The 19570-nt window shown below is 41.0% G+C and overlaps 3 protein-coding genes across 3 annotated transcripts; 2 read left to right on the plus strand and 1 right to left on the minus strand.

Annotated features, from left to right (window-relative positions):
- Positions 1 to 3214: 3214 nt before the first annotated feature.
- On the plus strand, positions 3215 to 8871 carry slc37a4a (solute carrier family 37 member 4a). The gene is made up of 9 exons (XM_049576235.1): positions 3215 to 3427; positions 3569 to 4223; positions 4519 to 4751; positions 5421 to 5664; positions 6055 to 6213; positions 6310 to 6395; positions 8102 to 8215; positions 8320 to 8458; positions 8604 to 8871. The coding sequence occupies exons 2-9, from the start codon at positions 4076 to 4078 to the stop codon at positions 8768 to 8770; spliced, it is 1290 nt and encodes a 429-aa protein (XP_049432192.1). The 5' UTR covers positions 3215 to 3427; positions 3569 to 4075; the 3' UTR covers positions 8771 to 8871.
- A 517-nt stretch (positions 8872 to 9388) lies between these two features.
- Positions 9389 to 12214, minus strand: trappc4 (trafficking protein particle complex subunit 4). The gene is made up of 5 exons (XM_049576237.1): positions 11961 to 12214; positions 11437 to 11611; positions 10161 to 10264; positions 9792 to 9918; positions 9389 to 9664 (listed from the first exon to the last, which is right to left on the minus strand). The coding sequence occupies exons 1-5, from the start codon at positions 12133 to 12135 to the stop codon at positions 9586 to 9588; spliced, it is 660 nt and encodes a 219-aa protein (XP_049432194.1). The 5' UTR covers positions 12136 to 12214; the 3' UTR covers positions 9389 to 9585.
- Positions 12215 to 12384: 170 nt separating this feature from the next.
- rps25 (ribosomal protein S25) lies at positions 12385 to 15002 on the plus strand. The gene is made up of 5 exons (XM_049576238.1): positions 12385 to 12449; positions 13051 to 13140; positions 13268 to 13451; positions 14749 to 14847; positions 14937 to 15002. Exons 1-4 carry the CDS (start codon positions 12447 to 12449, stop codon positions 14841 to 14843), a joined length of 372 nt encoding a protein of 123 aa, XP_049432195.1. The 5' UTR covers positions 12385 to 12446; the 3' UTR covers positions 14844 to 14847; positions 14937 to 15002.
- Positions 15003 to 19570: the final 4568 nt, after the last annotated feature.

Here is a 19570-nt window from a genome sequence, read left to right on the forward strand (position 1 = left end):
TTAGTTGCTTTCATTCGGGCATAGTGAATTCTGGCAAAGGAGCACGAGGAGGAGCCAGAGGAACCTTATTTTTTAACAGATTTACTACTGTGATGATATAGTGACAGTTTCAGCAATCATGAAATTCAAACTCAAATTTTAACATTTTAGAATTGTAAAGTTAAAATTTTATACATAAGTTAAAAATTCTAGAATTACAACATTCAGATGTTGATGTGAATTATCAAATTCCAGCATGTAATTTGACTTTCTAGAACTTTAATTTTATATTCTGTAATTATAACCCATCATTCTACAACTATATCCTTACATTTCATAGTTGTATCTTTACATTCTGGATTTTTTTCTGTTCTAGAAATGTATCTTAACATACAGTTGTTACAGAGACCTTTGGTCATGGCAGTCATGTGGATGCCACTTGACACCCTCCACCCACCTGAACACCGCTGTGGGCTAAGTAACCCCTGCTCACGGCAACTGTGCTCCCTGATGGCAGTGGGCCCCCAGCAGAAGAATGCGCCATGCCACACCACAAAAAACTGCTAAGGAATGTCCTGGGGAACATGACAAAAACCTAAAGGCATCGACCTGGCCTCCAAATTCCCCAGATCCAAATCTGATCGAGCATCCATGGGACGTGCTGGTACCTCTGAGGTACCCCCAATCCATGGAGGGGCCTCCCTGGATCGGACTTTTCTCTCACGTCAAGGCCTCTGGAAGGTGTCCTGTGGTGTCTGGCACCAGGAGCTCCGGATCATCTGAGACCTGTCAGTTGGGAGGTGGGGTACCAGCACATCCCAAGATGCTCAATCTGATTGGGGTGTGGGAGATTTGGAGGCCAGGTTGACACCTTGAGCTTTTTGTCATGTTCCTCTGGCCATTCCTGAGCAGTTTTTGTGGTGTGGCATGGCTCATTTTTCTGCTGGGGTTGCCACTGCCATCAGGGAGTACTGTTACTTAGCCCACAGTGATGTTTGGGTGGGTTGAGGGCCATGAACAAAGGTCTCCCAGCAGAGCATTGCACTGTAACAAAATGATCAATGTTACTCACTTCACCCACAAAAGTTTTAATGTTTTGGCTGATCGGTGTGTATGGGCTACTTGTTGTAGTTGAACAATCAGCCACTAGATGGAGCTGTCCCAACACAATACACAGAATCCATTGGAGGATAGATTTTTATTCATTCATTTATTTATTTATTTATTTATTTATTTATTTATGTATTAAATTGAAAGATAGATACTAACAAGGCACAGAATAGACATACAAAACCACATATTTTTTTGCCCTGGGTTGAGCAAGTTCAATATGAATGTAAAACATACATCATGAACCTAATTATAATACAAACATAATACCAAATAAAATAAAAAACAAACAAATACAATAAAATAAAAAATAAATCACAGGGGACATCTCATATTAACTTAAATGTTTCTAGTAAAGAAAATAATTTAAGGGCTTTCTTTTCTTTAACAAGACTCAGGGACTTACTCAAGAGTTTTAGCTCATTCCTCCAATGAGTCAAACACGGTTTGGTCTTAAAATATCTGCATTTGTGAAGGAAGAACTTTCCCAATAACACCAAAGTTTTGAGGACAAAGCCCACGTTCTTATTTTCACCAAAAACACCAAATATAATTGTCTTCACTGTTAAAGGTAACTCAATTTCCTTGGACTGTAGCCAGCTCTGCATCTCGCTCCAGAAAGACTGCACTGAATCACAGTGAAAGAAAAGAGGTTCCAAACTTTCAATTTCTCTTTCACAAAAAAACACAATTATTCAACTCAAAGTTAAACCTGAATCTTAAAAATTCGTTCATTGGGTAAATTTCATTTAAAATTTTGAATTTGACCTCTTTTACTTTAGGTGGGATTTTTTCTTAATTTTTTCTTATTTTCTTAATCTTTTCCTTCAAATTCCTTGAGAATATACATTCTTTTTACTGGGTTAGGGAAATACTCTTTTAGCAAAATATTTCTAATAACTTTGTTGGTACATTTAAAATCACAAAAATACAATCATCCGAAGCAGAGCTGTGTCAGTTCAGGGGAGACCTCAGAGTACCTAATGTCTTCTCTAACCATTGACCTCAGAGAAATTGGTATGGCTTTTATCACTCTATTATAATGCTTAACATTACATTGAAGTTGGTATTTTTTACAAAAATCCTCATGCTGTAACATGGTTCCAGTATCATCCAGAAAATGTGCAACAGCCTAGATTGCTTTGGATCTCCATTCCTCGATATACACAGATTTTCTGCTAAGCAATATGTACCTGTTATTCCAAACTGGTGTGTTATGTGGTGTAAAATTATGACTGTAAATTAACTTCCAATAGAGAAGGACTTGCTGATGGAAAGCAGAAAGTTTAACTGGTAATGAGTTACATTTAAAGTCACATCGCAGAAGAAAGTCCCATTGGAGGATAGATTCAAAGACGAAGCTCACAATTACATGAAAACCAGTTGTGTTAAAGACCAGAATGTGAAGCTCAAAATACCACTGTGCAAAGTTTAACTCTGGTGACTAGAAAAAGTAAATACAAATGCTAGTGTGGCCTCTGAGCTAAAACCAAGTGCAGGCAGAAAAGCCTACTGATGTACCTTAATACACTGTGACAGATCCGTGACATTGTATAAGTCACAGGCATCACGAGATCATCATGTAAGCTGACTGACTACATTTGGTTTCACGTTTAGGCTGCATAGCCTATTGTTAGTCGTCTTATCAATGAGTCGTGTGTGTGTGTGTGTAAGTGTGTGTTAAGATGCCTTTGCTTCACAGGCTAACGTTACGTAGCGTAAAAGTGTTATTGGGACGCGACCTTCACCACTAACACCAAGGTCAATGATACAACCGTTATTTTTATTTCTATATAACTGTAACATATATCATATTAACTTAGGTTAAGTAACGCTAAACAGCAAATAACTTGGGTAACGTTACCAACGTTACTGTGTATGCTAGCATAAGCTAACGTTATTGTACACGAAATTAGCATTAGCTAACATTAGCTAACTCAAGGTGAGTGGTGTTTAACGTTAACGTGTCCGCTGCTTGACGTTACGTTACTTAACATAACTTTATCACTTACAGTTTTTTAAGGAATTAAAAAGGGGTTGTACTGTTTACCTTGGTGTTATTGGTGGAGGTCGTGTGGCTCACGCCTCGTTTCCACTTTACTCTGAGTACGTATGCGAGTTAACCGGAAGTCCATTCATTCCTATGAGAGCCTCCGTGATGTCTGATGTGTCGGCGAAACTCCTCTTATTTTAACTAATGAGCGCTTGATATCGGATCCTGATGGTCGTTAATTACGTACACAGTTAGCAATTACCTCCCTTGATCAAGCTCAGGACCAGGAGGAGTCAGACGGAGACGGAGGGTCCGAGCACGGAGCTCTGCAGCCAGACCCTACCCGTAAGTACTTTCTTTTAAGCTTCCTTAGCATGTTTCCAGTCACATGTCATGCCTTATTCACATTAAATTCCCCACAATGCCCGTGTAATCTGTCTTTTGCAACTCTTAACACATTTTGTACATGGTGTTTTTGTCTGACAGGACCACTGAAAATCACCACAGCTCACACACCCACTTGAAGGAGCCTCCCCCTGTCCTGCTCCAGCCATTGGACTCCCCAGTAAATGATTAACCGCATCAATCTGAGGACTCCTTCCGCAACATCCTCACATGGACGAACAGCAACAGATGGAAAGAACACCTAGGTCATTGTTCAAGTAGAGGGACCCTGTTTTTTTAATAGGTGCCCAGAGAAAACAACAGATTTACACAGTGTTGATGTCACAAACTGATTGATTTCCCTCTGAGTGTCCTGCAGCTCATAGTAACAACACAGATAAAATCAACTCCGGGCCAGACAAGTTGACCATTAACCTCCCCTGCTGATTGCGCGCACGTTTCTGCTTGTAGGCAGCCTATTCTGCAGGGGATCCTGTAGCAAAGTTCACTGTCACAGGCCGCAGAAACACCAGGAGCTTGCTCCCACCTCTGGATTTGTCCTCTGTTCTTTCCACCTTCTGCCATTTTTATAGAATTTAATCCGCAGACATGGCTAAAGCAAGTTATGGATACTACCGAGCCACTATATTTTTGGCCATGTTCGTAGGCTACACACTGTACTACTTTAACAGAAAAACTTTCTCTTTCGTGATGCCTTCGCTCATGCAAGAAATTGAGCTGGATAAGGATGACCTGGGTATGACACTCTTGATTTTATACTTTGTCATTTTTTGCACATTTTATTAAAGATAAATCACAATTAATGCTGTTACAGTACATAGATAGCATTTTGCATACTTTTTTAAACTTGAAACTTGTTGAAATACAAAGCTTGACGAATTATTTAACCCTGAAAATGTCTGCATCATAAGCACAACTGACTAACTCCCATACATGCTATTACATATTATACATGTCAGGAATATTTAGGACCAGAAAAATCTTCCTAGAAGTTTCATCTGCTCCTCTTCTCTTGCCTCCCCTTTGATCAGGCATGATCACCAGCAGTCAGTCTTTGGCCTACGCTATCAGTAAGTTCATCAGTGGCGTGCTTTCGGACCAGATCAGTGCCCGCTGGCTCTTCTCCATTGGCCTGTGCATGGTGGGAGGCATCAACGTGGTCTTCTCCTGGTCCTCCACTGTTGCTGTCTTCTCCGTCCTGTGGTTTTTCAATGGCCTGGGCCAGGGCCTTGGCTGGCCTCCCTGCGGTAGGGTGCTGCGCAAGGTACCTGAGCCACAAGCCAGTATATTACATCACATTCATCACATGTTATAAAGAACAAATAGGCACCATATTACACCTGATAATTAACTGAACTGGGAACAGGTATAGATAGAGAGACAGTCCGAATCAGATGCATGTAACACACAAAAATAAGGAGTTAAATGTGTTATTTATTGGGAATTTAATGCTTAAAATATCAGACAATCTTCATCAGGACTGGGTGTGGTATTTACATTGTTTAAAAATGTAAATAAATCCTGATTGGATTTTGCAGAAAATAGAGTGTTCATGTAGAACCCAGCAGCTCATAGTAAGAATGTAATGAAACAATACTTTGCTTTACCGCAATACTGTTTCAGTGTTCCTCAGTAGATGTTTGCAATGCATGCAAGCTTAAGAGATGTAACCGGTGTTATAATGTATGTACAACATGAGTGAAATGTTCCTCCTGTCTCTGTTTGACGTCACTGATTTGTGGCCTGTCACATCATCCAGTACTCCAACTGTCAAATGACATTGTCATTTCATTCAGTTGTTACCTGCTGTCAATTTAGAACGCTGCACTGGTTCAATTATTCTGTCCTTCCTGTACATCAAAGGCCAGATAATGACACTTCCTGTCTGCTCTGTCATGATTTCGTGTCATTATTCCCTCTCCTCCGCCGTCAGTGGTTTGAGCCCTCTCAGTTCGGGACATGGTGGGCCGTTCTCTCCTGCAGCATGAATCTGGCTGGCAGCTTGGGCCCCATTATTGCTACAGTGCTGACCCAGAGTTACAGTTGGAGGACGATACTGTCGGTATCTGGGATGATTTGTGTGGTGGCCTCCTTTTGCTGTCTGCTGCTCATCAAGAATGAGCCCAAGGAGGTGGGGCTGCCCAATATAGACACAGGAGCCAAGAAGAGCAAAGGAGGTGAGGGTGACTTACTGAATGATTTGTAATGAATCCTCAGTTTGATGACACTCACGAGTTTTTAGCCACTGCGTATACACACAGTATATTTGTTTAAACATGTGCAACACTCAGTTCACATATAGCTGTGCATGCTCCAGACGTGTGTGTGTGTGTGTGTGTGTGTGTGTGTGAAGCATGTGCCTCTCGTGTTGTGACTAAAGGTCACCAACATGGTGGACTCCGTACCCAGTGTGTCCCTCACATGTCATTTGTGTGAGCTGTGTCTAGCTCTTATGAAGGCAATGTCAGATAGAAGATATGTTTTATGCATTAATCTGATTAGAAGTAGAGATCCTTCCCGTCCCCACCTCACAATAACACTCTGTCTTGTGACCGCTTCCTTTTCAGGAGCCTCCACTGATGAGAGCACCCTGTCGGAATTCCTGCTGTCACCCTATCTGTGGCTGCTATCTGTGTCCTATCTGGTGGTGTTTGGGGTGAAGACAGTCTGCACAGACTGGGGCCAGCTGTTCCTCATTCAGGACAAGGGCCAGTCTGCGCTTATGGGTATGGAAGAGTTGGTGGACACCTCCGATTTCTGCTGAGAAATAAGTTGAGAGTTCGCTTATAATTTCTTTTGAATCACTATGTTCTTCTTCGTAGGTAGCTCATACATGAGTGCCCTGGAGGTTGGAGGCCTGTTGGGCAGTCTCGCTGCAGGTTACTTCTCTGACAAGGCGGTGGCCAAAGTGAGTTTATATCTGAATACATTCTAATACATTTTGTCATATGGCTTTGTCAGCGTCAGTTTTCTCCAGGTGCTCCAGCTTTCTCCCACAGTCCAAAGACATGCAGGTTAATTGGTGACTCTAAATTGTCCGTAGGTGTGAATGTGAGTGTGAATGGTTGTCTGTCTCTATGTGTCAGCCCTGTGATAGCCTGGCGACCTGTCCAGGGTGTACCCTGCCTCTCGCCCAATGTCAGCTGAGATAGGCTCCAGTCCCCCCGCCTCCCTCAAGAGGATAAGCGGTTACAAACATGAATGAATGAATGGTTGCCACACGATCCTGAAAGATTTTCATAGCAGAGAGCACAGAGCAAGTACTAAGGAGGTGCAACTTTATGATCATTAACCAGCACAATGATTAGCCCTGAATTGCCTCTGTCCTTCCTCTTCTTTTTTGCATGCAAGTTAAAGGTGCACTCTGCAGGATTTTTCTAAAAAAATTACATATAGACAGAAGACAGACAGAAGTAATCCCTCTCAGTCATCACTTGCAACCGTCTAGAAGTGTGGTGTGGTGTATTTTTCGCAGGTCCCGTTTCCTGTATTTTCTTTTATTCTTCCCATTTTATGTATTCATGTTAATGTGTTTATGCGTGTGTACCCCCACGGTGCTCAGGTGAGGTTGGGGCTTCATGGAAAGGTAGTGACCATGTGCCAGACCATAAGCAGCAGCCATCTAAGAGAGACAGCACAGAAAAATGCAAATACACTGAGGAAAATGCTAAATGAGTGAATCTGGGGTTGGCTTTTGAATTCTCTTTCGATGGCTAGTGTGTTTTCAAACCGTACCTGAGAATCCTGCATTGTATACCTTTTAAGCATCAGCTGCTCTTAGTTACTCCTGAGCCTTTACAATACACCAGTGGTTTACAAACTTTTTGTGCCCACGGCACACCAAAGGGAAAGCCAAAATCTCAAAGCACACCTGTATTTATATCTGTGCACAATAGCTTCTATAACGTGTGTTATCACTCTTATCAGGACATGAGACAATAAAAATAAGGAAAAATACGACAGGAAGCTTTCGTGATACTGTCTACTTTCGGAGGTAGGTTGTCTTCACTGGTGCTTTGTTGTAAGTTGCGCCGTACAATAAAGCGATCCATTGTCCCACTAATGACTGTCTCCTTTTAACTGTTACCATCCCTCACACTGGCTGCCAATCAGGGCTTTTGATGTGTCACACACTTAGAATTCCTAAGTGCAAATGGCGACAAATAGGTTCCCCATGAAGGGTTTTTAAATGAAATTAAATAAATTGCTAGAGTTTGCCTCTTTATTAGGAAATTGGTGCACACAACATACCGATACAGTCAATTAAAAATGAAATCACAACTTTTTGTATAGGCCCAGCTGAATATTGCAGTAATAATGTGTGGTTGTTATAAAGTTCCACAGCACACCTGGATTGGCATCACAGCACACCATTTGAGAAACACTGCAACACACCACAAAGTCGTATTTGTGTTAGTAATTTGCACAGAAGGGAAACTGCCTCTGTGAAAAGAGTGACATGTTCACTGTCAGTACGCTGAGGCGAAATATGTTAGGACCACCTCTGTGCATATTCTAAGTCTAAGATTGTCTCACAACCCTTAAAATGATAATAATCTTTGCTTTTTGGCCTCCATTTCATGACTTACATGTATATTTCCCTACTTTGTACAGCAAGGCATGAAACTCTACGGCAACCCTCGGCATTTCATCCTGATCTGTATGATGGCTGGGATGTTTGTGTCCATGTACCTGTTCAGAGTCACAGTTTCTCCTGACAGCTCAAAGGTATCCGCTCCTACACTGACACCCCATTGGACAAAAAATGACTTACTCATAGTTGCCTTAATGCATGCTCATCTCATGACTGTACTTCTCATTTGTACGTTCAGGTGTGGATACTCAGTTTGGGTGCTGCTTTTGGTTTCTCCTCTTATGGACCAATAGCTTTATTTGGAGTTATAGCCAACGAGAGCGCCCCATCCAACTACTGTGGGACGTCACATGCTATTGTTGCCCTGATGGCCAACAGTAAGTTGATTGGTTTTCATTTTTTGAACTGCTGCACCAGTAGTGTCTAAGTGATACAGTTTACTTAGTTTAGTTTATATATCAGACAATTTGCTTTCTATAATCTCTAATCCTTGAAGTACTTATAATTTTGTGTCCTCCTCAGTTGGCGGTTTCCTGTCTGGACTACCCTTCAGCACCATTGCCAAGCACTACGGCTGGGAAACAGCCTTCTGGGTAGCAGAGGTCGTCTGTGGCATCACCACTATTGGATACTTCCTGCTGCGCAACATCCGCACCAAGATGGGTCACGTGTCCAAGAAGACCGACTAAAACATCATCACACCTCATCCTCCGCACCCAGAGGAAAACTGAGTATTCTGAGCCATCATCGTATTGTCAGATATTTCTTACTTGATTTTTTTTTTTTTTTTGTATACAACAGTATTTTCTCTCTTCGACCAGACATAAACAGAAATGAAGCTCTCTTGAGTTGAGGGCTTTTTCTTCAGAAGCCTGTTGTGAAGGTGCTTTTCTACAAACTGTATTTAGTCTGTAAACATGGCATCAATGACTCAGCAAGGGAACATGAATGACTGCACATTATGTCATATAATGAAGTGTCGCAAAACACAATTACAGGAAAGTTATTTCAATCATAGGAGCACAAAACTGGAACCTGGTTAGGAAACTGGTACGTTGTACAGTATCTGTGTTAAAGAAACAACAACTCTGTAATATGACTCGTGATGGAATTACAACACTTGCACATCTTTTTTGTAGAAAGCTAAAATGTGGGGTCTTCCTTCTGAGAACAGTCAAAGGCTTGAATAAATGCTACTTTGTTGTTACGTTTTTTCAGTCACTTTCATTGTTTATTCTCAGTGTCCCTTAGACTACAGTTGAATGCCTCATTAATTCAACGTATTTGCAGCAAAAACAAACATGATGTGAAATTTTCGCAGCATTTAATCTTCAAGTATTTACAAAACAAAATGTATTTACAATGTGTCAACTGATACCAACTTGGAAAAAGACACAAAATCCACTTGTATTTCCCGCAAACTGAACGTAAACCAACTTTAAATGAAGTCAGGGGATCTGCTGTGGTTAGAAATGATAGCACGCTCTTTCCACTCCTCTCTGGTTCAAGATCCAGCTCCGAAGTTGCCAGCTTTCTCTGCGATCTCCAGCGAGCTCTTCAGATTCTGGTCAAATAGTTCACACCTGAAAATCCGACAAATAAAGTGACATCAAAGGACACGTGGGTGTTAGACACTGGACACTTGGTTTGTAATCTGAAATGTACCAAGTGCCAAATACTAATTTTCATCATCCTGAATCCCTCTGTTACCTGATCGGCATTTCCAAAGAATAAAAGGGGTTCTTGAGGGCAAAATCTGAATAGATCTCATAAATCTTCCTCAGTAGCGCATCAATACCAGACTGTCGAGGGTCCGCGAGCACGATGAACTTTATCCCTGAAAGAACAGAAATGGAACAAGCATTGAGAAAGACATCACTTTTAAAATTGCTACTGTCACACTTATAGTAAATAGATGTGTCATGTTGACGGCTCATTTATAAGGATGTAGCTGAGTGGGTGGATTTTTAGGGGGACTGGATTTCTCTGCTTTTTTCTGTCAGTGGCTTTATGACTGACAACAAAATCACTGCATGGGCCTTTGGTTCACCTGCAGTGACACTCACTTACACTACCGACCTGTGAGAGTCTGGAAGCAGTGGAGTTTGAACATGTCCGTCTCTAGCATCTCAATCCCTGAGCTGCCAACCTCAGGAGACAGCTGTGAACCTATAGCAAACAAGCTGGAGAAACACAAAGATAGGCAATTTAATGTTTGAGACAGGGATCAACTGATACTGACTGGTGCCAAAATTTACTTTAGTGAGCAGATTCCGACGTGACTATCTACAAGACAATACACTGTAGCTTTTACTGTGAAATCAGAAGTAGTTTTAAACATGGAGCCAAGCAACCAAACCTTTTTCCTTAATTTCCTCAATTTAAATTTGCACAAGCTGAAGAAGGGTGTTGATGTATGAATGTCTCTACTTATAGATATCAATTGATGTGTAGTTGCAGCCTCTACTGTGCACTACAGCCTGATCCATACTGGATTTTTGGAGTTGATTTTGATACTGATATTAGGGAGTAAAAAAAATCCAATATTGATATATCAGCCGATATTACTTACACATTATATACATATACAAAAACACATATTTTCTTGCAACTAAACACTTATGACAAGGACATATAATGGAGGCAGGAAATTTTACATTTTGACAATAAACTTTACAGTTAAAAATGACCTCAGAGCAATGAAACAGTAAACTTCATGGGTGATTTAATGATTATAAATTATCCCAAGCATCTTTTTGTGCTTTGCGTTATGCAGAAATTTTCATATCAAGGCATATTGGATAACATGTACGTCAACACCGATATATCTGTGATAGGGGATGTATCGGTCAGGCTCTATTATGCACATAGAAGAATGACTTTAATTTGGTCCAGTTAGCAGGAAAATAGCACTGGTCTTGTGCTGGTACTCAGCACAGACAAATACCCTGAGTTTGGGTATCAGAACTGGAATCAGGGTAGAAAAAGATGCTTCATAATATATGGTAACCTTTACTGTGAAATCACAAGTAGTTTTAAAGAGCCAAGAGCAGGGGATGTGGTTTGGTGAAGAGATGAAGAAGCATGTACTTTAACTGAGTGAAGCCTTTTCCTTAATCTCCTAGATTTAAATTTGCAAAAGTTAGACAGATATGAATCGACAGAATATGACCTGATGTGTAGTTAGAGCCTGTCATTACTGTACAAATAGAGAAATGATCGTAATCAGTTCCAGTGAGGGGGGTTGGATAGAGAAATACCCTGAGAGTAGGTATCGGAATTGCCAACAGGATAGAAAAAGTCATGTCAGACACATCAGGCCCTGAGCTCTCTGTGAGACACTGATACGACTTACGAATGGAACATAGATGCCAGCATCAGCTTCTCATTGGAGCTCAGGCGTGCTCGTCCAAAGCGAATAGACACTGGGTAATTTGAGGGATCCTTTAAGTATTCAATGATGTCCTTTCCTTCTGCTGTGTTCTTGCCAAGCACATCGACTCCATTGATGGACAGCACTGCATGGCCCACTGCAGAATGACAACAAAGGTCATTCAGTTACAGAAAACACAGTTTAAAGTTAGACTTTATTGTGAAATACTTACACCACAGAACATTCAAAGGCATTTTCACAGCTGTAACATCATAGTAAGGCCACTTTAACTGCAAAATGTAGTACCATGCAGAGGCAGACTGCAGAGTAGGAACATTTTAGCCAATGTTTAACCAGAGGAAGCAATCCAAAATAAATGCTATCTAGTTAAACACTTGGCATAGATGACTGGTCCATTTATTAGTACATTTACTTGATTGGTTTAGATCCCACTTCCCTCCCTAGCTAGCTAGGTTAGCTAGTGAAATGAGCTACCGATATGTTACCTCTGATTCCGTCCCGCTGTCCAAACGACACGACGACCTTTTCATCGTGATGTTTGAGCACTAAATCTAAAGGATAGCTAAATGTTTTCTCGGCCTCCGCTCTCGGGACATAGTTGTCATATTGGTAAATTAAACCTCCAGCCTTGTTCACCACATACACACTGAAGATCACCATCTTTGCGGCGCCCTGCTCAGCTGACACAACTGTCACGTGACGTCACAGTGTAAAACGACTACAACAAATCTATACGAGCTCATATTTAGCTAGTTTGTATTTTCTTTATTAATTTAAATCTTCGTTTTAATCTCAAACCTGTCGGTATAACTGTTGCGCAGCAAACTGTTGAGCCAATAACAATAAGAACAGTTAAACACGGAAGAACTCAATTTCCCATAATTCCCTTTTCCGTTTCCGCATATACAGGTTGACTAAGGGGCTCTTGCACGGGTGAACTTCCTTTCGCTCCGACATCTTGACGAGGAAACATGGTGAGGATAGATATTACGCGTTTTGTCGAAACAAATGAGACATTTCCCATGTTTCTGTAACTCATGCCGAGTTCTAATTACTGGGATTATCTGGCGGTGGATTTATATTATCCAACGATGTGATAAAAGTGTGTGGCCGAAGCAATAAGTTGTTAAATTTTACTCAATTAGCGGCTGGCTAGTTAGCTAGCTAGCTTGCTAATTCCACCACGCTTTCATGCAACACACATAGCCTGGCTAAGTTGTCAGTCACAATTCAGCTAAAATGAGGGCTACATTTATACATGTACACATGCCGCTAACAGTGAAAGGTTAATACAATGTCTTCTTATTTTGACAATGACAATAATCAACGTAAAATGTGAGCCTTGTAACGCTTTTTGAGGACGCACACTAGGCCATCCCATGCCGGCCTGCCGAATTACTCTCAGGCTGCTGGCTCTGGTCATAACCGGGGTTGTTTTTTTGCCATCATTTAACTGCATAAGCATCCTTTACTCAAACACCCAGATGTTGAAGCGTGTGCACACAGGATCCATCTGTACCCACAGTTGAAATGTGAGACGCTGGAGGGTTATAATGTGTTGTCATCTGTTTTTAGCCTCCCAAGCAAGACAAGAAGAAGGACACTGGGAAGTCCAAGAAGGACAAGGACCCAGTCAACAAGTCCGGAGGCAAAGCCAAGAAGAAGGTATGCAGTGGTTAATGTTCATTGAGAGGGGCGGTACACATTAGATGTGGTTGCAGAATATATTTTTGATCTGGTACCCTGTAGCGCTCACCTGATCGAGACTTTATTCCTGTGTGGTTCTGAGCAGAAGTGGTCCAAGGGAAAAGTGAGGGATAAGCTCAACAACCTGGTCCTGTTCGACAAGGCAACCTACGACAAGTTGTACAAAGAAGTCCCCAACTACAAGCTCATCACCCCTGCCGTCGTGTCTGAGAGGCTGAAGATCCGTGGCTCCCTGGCCAGGAACGCCCTCCAGGAGCTGCTTGCCAAAGGTGAATTTGTCTGCCCCATAATCCCAAATAGTGCAGACTGGATCAGATACAAAACCTGCATCCAAATCACAGTCATATTACGAGATCATCTTGATGGGCTGTATGAGAGGGCTTGCGTCAAGGCAGAGTGGTACTACACGCCTCTTATGGCTGTGCATTTACTCAATTCTGGTAAAATTTGTATTGACGGTTCAGTTGTTAGTTATTTTGGATACATTTAGATTAGATTTTTTTTTTAAAAATCGTATTTCATCAGTCAGTGATAAAGTAATGTAATCAGGCAAACTACAAATTGCTTGGCACAAAGAGTTTAATGGCAGTATTTTAGCACTTCAGCTGCTCAAGTCTGATTGTTTCCAGGGTGTCCTGACCAACATTGTTTGTTGGTTTATCTGTATGTTTGTATTCGTCTGCATATGTTTGCAATCAATATTTCACTGAGAAGTTGAAAGTTAAAACTTGGCTGACTGTTTCCTTCAATCTTTTGAGATATTCCTCTGCTGTAATTCATCTTTTGCATTAGAGGCTGATGTGGAGATGTTTCTAACAATAAAATTTCTCACCATCTACAATGTTGTGATGCAACATTAAACTCGTCCCATCAGTAATCCCCACAGTCATCAGCAGTTCTCGTCAGCTGTGTCTAACGTTTATGACTGCTCACACACTCTGTATCCATGTCAAAGTGTTATTCGTAGCAGTGCCATTTGTGACAGTGAGTGATTTGCATGGTTGATGCGAAATCCCTGACTCTTCTCTTCTTAATTATTAACAGCAAACAGTTATCTAATGGTCTTATCTAATATCTAATGGTGAACTTGGCTCAGTGTCTATGTGAAATCTGCCACTTGTAACAAAACAGTTTGCTGTCCATCATATTTTTTTCAAATTGCAAAATGCATTGAGGTAGGAACTTGTAATGAATCTGTTCACCCATCACTTTTCAGTTACACTGTCTTCTAGACACTCAAATCCATACAGCTTAAAAGATGTATTACCGTAAGAGTTCAACTGCATTCATCTATGTAAAGCGTAAACAAGTCTTCAGACTGTGCAGATTTGTTCTGATAAATTAATCTATTGTCTCACACACGGGGCAACATCATTTGCAGTTCGACTGTTTACACTTAAACAGCACAGAAGATGGATCTGTAATCTGTATCTCAGGCATTTAGAAGCTTTCACTGAGACACTGGGAATGACCTGATGTACACGCTGTCTGAAGTGAGATGCAGTGCAGGGAAACTAAAATAAGCTAATATACTGACAGACAACATGGTGCTGTTTTGTCTTCCAGGCATGATCAAGCTGGTGTCCAAACACAGAGCACAGCTGATTTACACACGTAACACCAAGGGCGGAGATGAGGAGGCAGCAGCAGAGAAATCATAATCAGGTACAGCAACAATAAACTATACCTGCTTGAGTTTGGTCTTTTTGTTTTTAGCTGCATCCACTGACCTGCAGTCTTTTTTTGTCTTACAGGTTCTCCTGAGTTTCCTCTGATGAGCTGTTTGTAATAAAAGGTGAATAAAAACTGTAAAGACAAAATCACAGTTGTTTGTCACAATTCATTTCATAGTTCTGTAGGTAGAAAATGACAGCCCTGAGTGAGTGTAATTAGGGTTGCACTAATAAAGCATGCACTACACTGGTGGCACAGTTTTACAGTTCACACTGTCTTCTGCTTTAGAACGGATCATTCTGTGTAAAGTAATGAGCATACTCTTCATATTCATTTGGATTTCTTGTGGGTGCTTGTCTCTTCTCACCTGAAAAGCTCTGTTTGGTATAAATAAGGTAATAGTACATGTTTTTGCACTGGACCAAAGCGCTGGTCTTCAATGTTGCTGGTCCCTGGCCTGCTTAATGCTCCTTAAAGCAGTGGTTCCCAACTGGGGGGGTTGTGGGCCCATTCTGAATGGACCGAAAAGTGACCTGCAAATGTGTGAAGTTTGTCCAAATAAACCACAGTTCAGTAAATTTCTGTTAGGGAGCTTTTATAATGAAGTGCCGTTTTCTGCTGTAAAGTGAATGACTGACAGTTACTTGACGGAGACCGCAAACTAGCTCGACAACGTGGCCAAACACAAGTATGACACTGAATGTGTAAGACTAAGACCTCAAACTGATGACAAAGGAGAAAGCTGGACCCATGGATGGACCAGTTGGGACCCGCTACCTTAAAGGAATGCTTCACCCACAAAATAACCTTTTTGTAAATTCTAGTTTTATTGTTATTCTCTATATACAGCAGCTACATATACAGTGAACAAAATGTTATTCACAAATCCAGGTGTAGTCAAGTAAAGAACGTACAGCAAACAACATTCCACATGGCCAGAACAACATTAGAGTGCAATAAAGTGAATTGTGAATACTCCTAAAAATAGGTTAGTGCAGAGGGAGAAATTTTGCATAGTAATGAACCGATACAACAATAAAATGATTTAAATTAGGTGTATTATAAATGTACATGAAACACAGGATAATAAATGATGAAAAGCAGTGGACAGGTTTAAAATCAATAAGTCATACTGTGTTACCTTGAATACATGAACAAAAGACAAACCAATTCATTGACTGGGGGCCATGTTTAACAGCACTACGAAATAAAAGCATCCATTTACAAACTCAGCACGTGCAATATAATCCAAGTCTCATTTATCCAGACGTATCCTCTACTTCCCAAACTATAAAAACCTTAGTGTTGGAGTCTTGTTTTAAAGGGACAGCATAGATATGTTTCACTTTTAATTTTACATATTAAGGTTTTAGTGAAATGCATGTTTTTGGAAGCACTGAGTAGGAGACTTGAATTATACTGCACAAGTTGTGTGAGTTCATAAATGGATGTTTTGATGTGGTTCTGCTGTTAGACGTGGTCCCCAATCAATAAATCAATGTGTTTGCAGTTTTCTGTGGAGGCATACAAAAAAACCAAGGCTTTCTTCACACATACAAAGTAATATGGCGTGACTAATTGACTCACAGGTCATTTTGTTGGTGTAGTATTACTTCAAAGTGAGGATGAGTTGATGGCAACAACAGTTGTCCCAATGGGTGGTCATAATCCTTCTTGTGCTATGTTCAGAAATGCTCTTGGAATTCTGATATTGCAGGCGAAGTTGCAAAACCGGCCATAAAACCAAGAGTGGAGGCTACTTGGACCTGACTGTAGTGTAACACAAAGCAGGTGCTCCTGATGTAGGTGCAGGCCAACGTCCACAAGAAGGGGAATAGGATCGTCTAAAAATAAAACCACATTGCTTCATGAATGTACAAAAGTTAAAGGCTTTGTAAGTGTAGCTAGATTTGGTCCTAAATTACCCAGCAATTATGAAGGCTTTTTAACCTTTGTGCATCAAAGGGTGTGCTTTCATTCTTTTTTTTATGTGGGTTGGAATCCATCTCTTTACTTGTGTACACTGCAAATGAAATATTCTAACTGATGGGTGCACGTTCTTTCACATTTTGTAGGTTCATTCAAAGCTCTTCAGTCGTGAGTGTGGTATCGACTCGGGCCTGTGCAGCTCAACACATTCATACCTCATTTAGTGTGTGTGTGTGTGTGTTGTGTTCAATCATTACCAGTGTCCTTGGTAATGAAAGTCCCCGGTTGTGCATGTAAACAGCGTACCAAGTGTTGTCATCCAATAAATTCAAAGGGACACCTTGACTCGACTGATCTCGTTTTCAGTGTAAAATGGATCATTTCGTACTTGGTGCAAGAGATTTATCATTTATGTCTTCCATTTGTCTGTTAAAAGCCACAGGCAGTGAAAGCTTATGAGATATTGATAAGAAATGGCATGAAATGAAGCTATCCCCACTGTCAGATGTTTGCTCAGGGCACCAAAGACACAGGAGTCTCGTGATGGATGCTGTCAGACGTTCCCTTTGTCACCAGCTCAGCGCTACCTCGAGCAGCAGCGGCAAAACAAACTGCAGGATGCATGCCACTGACAGATGCACCACCCATCAGCTCCTCCAGCATCTGCCTGTGAGAACACAAAGACATTACCGCCTATGTTTTAATGTGGGTGTCTTAAGATATACCTCACTAGTGGCTTTATAACAGGCCAACTATCACACCTAATTTAATTCTTTGTACTTCTGTTTATTTTCCGAGGTCTGCTGCTGCTTCTGGGTGGTGGTATCTGTTGCATACTGAAGCAAAGAATGGACCTGTTAGTGGTGTTTGATTTATTAGACAATTTCCAGCTTGCACATAAATAATTTTTGGAAAATCAAATTTCAGTCATGTATTAGAACAGAGAGAATACTGCTTTCTTTCTCTCTCTAACTTTTTATGCTGTGTGTATCCATTGAAGGTGCCTGTGTGACTCCGAAAACACATCTTAACATGGACCTCACGTTCCCATAATTCTGGGTAATGCAATTAGTGTTTGTAATTATGTTTGACTCCTCTAAATATAATGTAGTAACAGTAATTAGTTAGCAATTTCCCTTCGCATCACTGGAAGTTATTAGAGTACCAGCTCTGAGAAATCTTATATTTATTTTTGTATATTGATTGCACGCTTGTTGTTTTCATTTATTGCGACCGACTTGTCCTCTGCACAGGTTGAAGGTGGATGGACCTACGTTGGGTGTTTCGGGAGGTCACTAGACCCCATGTAAAGTAGTGGTCACATTAGCCGCCAGTTTAATTGCTCCACACTCAGCTTTGAAAAAGGGAGTGAGAATAATAAATAAATATTGAGCGGAGCAATCACAGCTGTAAACAGTATATTGTATTGGTCACAGTTGCTGGGAGAGGTAGTGAATATTCATACTGTAGGTCAGAGGTGTAATGTGTGGTGTGTACTTACCTTTAAGGTGTAATTTGTTCCGCTCTCACAGGTGCAACAAAGCTAACAGGAGAGTCAGGGGGATGTCAGTCAACCTCAGTGTGTGCACACCTACACGATCCTGAAGTCTAATCAGGATTCAAATCATTGTGTGGGTCACCATGTGTGTGTAAATAGTAAGACTAATCATGGCTGAATTCCATTTAACTGCTTCAGTTTCAAGGTCCTGGTGCGTGGCCTTGAATGGAGCAAAGCCATTGTTATTAGTTACACCTGCACTTTTCCTATCATGACAGGTCAAAGCAGATCTTCTTTCACAGCGGACATTTTGACGACTTCTAGCAGGAAAAGCTCATGTGCGTTGACAGCTGTGTTCCATTACGGAGCCATCGGTGATGAGAGTTGTTTCACCTGCTCTTTTCTTGTTATTACAAATCAAAATGTCTGCTGTAGAAATGCCTGGGGCACGTTGCATCTAAAAATGGTGTAGACCGCTTTGCTGTAGTTTTGTGGTTTGACGTCACCTTCAAATGGTGTAAACTGGGTTTGAAGTATGTTTCCCCTTGTTTGGAGAGCATGTCAGAGGTGTTACCCAATCAGCATCAACATGAATTAATATCTAGTAGATCCTTACTTCTTGTACATACAAATTTTGTTTTTATTTTACACTTGCTTTGGCAGTGTTAATCTGTTTTCCATGCCAATAAACCTGGCCATTTTAAAGGGTAGTACGCTTGTGTAACACAACACAGTGTTCAATGCACTTCAGTTTCAATTTTAATAAATGTTTGACATTTTGTCAGGGTTGATCTATTTACTGTAAAAAAACAAACAATGGATGAGCTACCGTAACGTCACCCATTGGTTTTTGGACTCCCATTTTGAAGTCGAGTTCAGCCTGATGATGTGAGCTCAACTTTCTGTTTCACTCTTTGTATCAGTCTGGACACTGTTCCGCCCCGCCTTATATCCAGAGCTTAAAATATGTGCTCTGGATATAAGGCCCTTAAATATGTGGAACTTTAATAAAATGTTAAGGGGTGAGTTATCGTACAGTTGTCATGAAATTAGCTGGGGGGTTTTTTTTTGTTCCAGGCTGTTAACATGTTTGTTTCTGATGTTAATGTGGACATTTTAATATGGAGGTCTGTGGGGATTGATCTGCCTCTGGAGCCTGCCTCATTCAAAGAACTGCAGTTTTTGGCACTTCCATGTTGGCTTCATTTTTCATCCCTGGAGGTTGCCACTTGTCAAGAGTGCACGGCCTTTAAATGTTACGTATTGACAAGAATGATAAAAAGGTAA

The sequence above is a fragment of the Epinephelus fuscoguttatus genome, linkage group LG5 (genome assembly GCF_011397635.1).
Source record: "Epinephelus fuscoguttatus linkage group LG5, E.fuscoguttatus.final_Chr_v1".
Taxonomy (NCBI): Eukaryota; Metazoa; Chordata; class Actinopteri; order Perciformes; family Serranidae; genus Epinephelus; species Epinephelus fuscoguttatus.